The following is a 3,897-nucleotide window of genomic DNA, read 5'->3' on the forward strand; positions in this document are numbered from 1 at the left end:
CTCATCCTCCAAAAGGAAATACGGCATATTGAACGTTACAAATTTTCTTTAACAAAAAAAATCACCACTGATTTCTCTCCCTGCACGGCAGAATGTATAAGGTTTGTTAAAAGGACTTAAAAGAGTCCAATAAGTCTATATAATCTGACATATGTTTTAATCTGAGTTAAGAATCTCCTCAGACTTTGTATTGTTACTACACGCAACATAGCTACATATTTTTTGACACATTTCTGTATATACAGTATGACTTACACAATACTTAGTTGAAGCCTCGGTTCTACTGTATATATCCTCTCATCCTTTGCACTATGCTTAGCTTTCTTTCTGCTTACGTCTTATTTTCATTTCTTTTTATTTTTTTTTAAGTAGTAGGAGAATTTGGCCAGGTTTTCATTTGACTACTAGTTATATGCTGTTTACATCCATAAATGTTAAAAATAAATCGAAGATTAATGCTTTATTTATATAAAATGATGGAGCACACAGCAAAATGTTGGTCATAGGGCATAAAATGCCACAGACAAATGACTATATATTATAATGTAAAAATTTCCAGCTTTGGTTTTGCTACACTCAGAAGCTGCCTCATTGGCTGAAATTGCTCATTCTGTGACTGGTCATTACTGCTACGGTGACAGTCCAGCCTTCCTTAAAAAGTAAGAAATGACAAAGTTGAACATGAGGTTATGTAAAACTAAACGCAGGTTTATTGGCTTAGGAGCCAAATCACTTTTGAACTGAATACCAGAGTAGCCAGATGTGGTGAGTGTGAACTGCTTGTCTCTTAAACAACCCAAGCATATAGTGGGAAATATAACTTATAACTTCATGATCAACATGAATCATCTATGAGCTCTTTATCTCTCAGTACATGTTTCTGAGTGTTATAGTGAGTGTGCTTGTCTTTTCTTTTCCGTCTCACTGCTGCCACCTTTCGCTAATGTTAACAGTTTGACACGAATCTGACACACTCCGAAATGCTCCCTCATTTATGAGTATGTTTAAGGTTTAAGAATTTTTTTTACACTCATATTCCTAGAGCCAGGTGTAGGAATAAAGATTCTGATTTATACAAATTTATAAGAAGATTTTAGTTCAGGTTGCTTTACACACACTTGCCCAGGTCAATATTTTATGTAGGACATTTATTGTGAGCGTGTTGTTCAATATTTAACTCTCAGGATTTGGCAGCAGGAGGTTACAGAGGTTACCCCACTGTGACAAAGCAAAGCACTGCATTAACAATGCCATAATATACCTAAATGCTCCTGTGATAAGAACTGGGCAACATCCGAGTGTGTAAAAAGGCTGTATTTCATTCTCACCTGTGTCATCTTCAGTCAATAACTCTGCCTCGAGCTTCTGAACGTCCTCTCCACTCAGAACAGCCTGTAAGCGTCTCTGCTTGGCTCGGATCTTTTTTAACTGCTTCTCCTATAAATGAAAAAAGTTTTTAAAAAAAGTATCGACTTTTTATAGAGATATATTTTATCATCGCTGGAGCTAAAATGTCATAATGTGATAGATTACATAGGGTCACATCTTTTACAAAAAAATGCTAAAAAATTAATTACCTTGTTTTCTTTTTGCCTTTTGACAGAGTCGATTTTCCGGCTGATGTCCTTGCTGGAGGCAGCATAAGGAGTAAGCTGCTCTAATATCTTGTTGATGTGTTTTAGAGCACTTGTGCATGACCTAACAAGATGCAAAACATGTAATTTGGTATGTAGTAGAAGAAAAGCCTGGGGAATTACTTTAAAATATTAAGAGGTCACAGAAGGAAAGTCAAATCGATTGACTAAATATGATGCTTTTCTGGCAATTTCAGACTTCTCAGACTATTTCAGGAAGTCATTCCAATCAACTGTTTTTAAGCGTTTTTTGAGCTTTGTGGATTTTTTTTAATCCAAAAGCTGCTCGTGATGTTGAAGCTGAGAAAAGATTAAAAAGTTGTGTGCTGACTCCTTGACATTCGACATCAGCGTTGTATATGGAACCCTATCGTTACAAAAGAAGATGCCGTTATCCAGAGTGACTTACATTTCTATCTTATTTTTATACAACTGAGAAATTGAGGGTTAAGGCCTTGATCAAGGGCCCAGCAGTGGACACTTGCTGGACCTGGGATTCAACCTCATGCAGTCCAATGCCTCAATTACTGGGCCAATACATCCACACATAAAAACATTCATGTGAAATTATGGCAAAAAGCATCAGCAAGTCTCCTATATAAAGTATGTTCAAGCTGAGACACGAGTGCACATTAAAAGTTAAGGACAATATTTGAGAAAAAGATTCTCTTTCTCTCTTTCTACTTTAAATTTTTTAAAATGCCATCTTTATTTTCTATATATCGTAGATCAAATCCAATGCGACACTTATGCTACATTTTAACTGATGCTTTCTTTATCTTTGGTACTCGTTTTGGGTGCGATATGCGAATAAACTTTGTATAATACATCTATCCATAAGAGAACACCATGCACACACATTCCTCCACACCCAGACAGACAGACAGACAGACAGATAGATAAATAGATAGATAGATAGATAGATAGATAGATAGATAGATAGATAGATAGATAGATAGATAGATCGATAGATAGCATGGCCAATCTACATACAAGCAGATTTTTAGGTGATGGGACAAAACCAGAGATCTCAGAATCAAACCTGGTACTACATGCTAGACAGTAACCCACTGACAGCCCACCAATTCTGTCTGTACCTGACATCATCCAGGACAGATTCATATTCTTTCTCTGCATCAGCCCTCGCTGTGGCCTGTTTGGCCTCCTGAAAGGCTCGGTCCACCTGCTGAAGTACTCCTTGCTCCAGAACATCCTGATCATACACGTCCACTCCCAAACCCTGGAGCTCGGCTGCTTGATCGTTCTGAGCCACTGCCTGGATCTCCTGGCGGTTGATATGGAGCAGGAGCTGTGATTTCCTGGAGTTTTCAGGTCCAGCATTACCAGGGCAGGCTGCAGCAGCTGGCTCTTCCTGACTGCTCTCTGGGATGGAGAGGCCACTCGATACCCTGCTGGAACCATTGTCCTCTTTCCCTCCTGATGTTAGAGCACTCACTGGACTGGACCATTCAGGGCAGTCTGGGTCCTCATTGTTGTCTATAGGCATATTAAAGTGGCTGGAAACGGGGATGGGAACATGTGAAGTTACTCTGATACAATATGAAGGCTGTCTAGATGTGAACAAGCACGAAATAGACAGAGACAGGTGTTAAAGCTTTAATGGTGGTGTAAAACCTGCTTATGGTCTAAACTAAATAAAATATCTCATTACAATGTGACACAAAGCAGGTAAAGCTGGACTAACTTTAACACAAGGTGTCATTTGGAGCTTTACTCAGTGTCCTATTGTGTGTTTGTTAGCCACAATGTTATTGTTAGCTTTAGCTGAGGAACGCATATTAATACATCATTCTTTGCTAACTGCTCTTTATATATCAAGTCAGCGATGAAAAAAGAGATATCTAAGCAAGAACAAACCTTCAAAACGATCTTATTCTGTTCAAATGTTTATTCATTGACATTTATATCCATTGAAATTCGCTTTCTTCCGAAGTGTACTACTCATAACACACAGGCTAGTTATACAATTAACCACGTAGGTGCTCGTGAAGGGAGATACAGTAGCTGCACACGTTCCAGGGCCGGTAAATCTTCAAAATAAAAGTCTCTTTTTAAATCGCTTTTTTTTTAATTGGCTAGAACGCGGATAATATACAATTAAACGGAAGGCATATAACATACAGTATATTGGCAAAAAAAAAAAACAAAAAAAAAACAGCATATATCCTCAAATTATATTTGTAGATATAGTTTTTTTTAATGTTTACTTATTGTTATTTAATTTAATTCTACTAGAAAGACC

General features: G+C 37.5%; 1 protein-coding gene across 3 annotated transcripts in view; it reads right to left on the reverse strand.

Annotated features, from left to right (window-relative positions):
• ercc6 (excision repair cross-complementation group 6) overlaps positions 1-3,672 on the reverse strand; it is a 17,750-nt gene extending 14,078 nt beyond the window's left edge. For 2 of the 3 annotated variants that reach the window (XM_047812821.1, XM_047812820.1), the window contains exons 1-4: positions 3,513-3,672; positions 2,732-3,151; positions 1,578-1,698; positions 1,329-1,437 (exon numbers count right to left, since the gene is read on the reverse strand). In XM_047812821.1, the coding sequence (XP_047668777.1) occupies positions 1,329-1,437; positions 1,578-1,698; positions 2,732-3,141 (640 nt within the window). In that variant the 5' untranslated portion in view covers positions 3,142-3,151; positions 3,513-3,672. Of the gene's footprint in view, positions 1-1,328; positions 1,438-1,577; positions 1,699-2,731; positions 3,206-3,512 lie in introns of all 3 variants that reach the window. The other variant, XM_027142191.2, reaches the window with a different exon arrangement.
• Between the last annotated feature and the right edge of the window lie 225 nt (positions 3,673-3,897).

Source organism: Tachysurus fulvidraco, chromosome 4 (assembly GCF_022655615.1).
Source record: "Tachysurus fulvidraco isolate hzauxx_2018 chromosome 4, HZAU_PFXX_2.0, whole genome shotgun sequence".
In the NCBI taxonomy this organism is placed as follows: domain Eukaryota; kingdom Metazoa; phylum Chordata; class Actinopteri; order Siluriformes; family Bagridae; genus Tachysurus; species Tachysurus fulvidraco.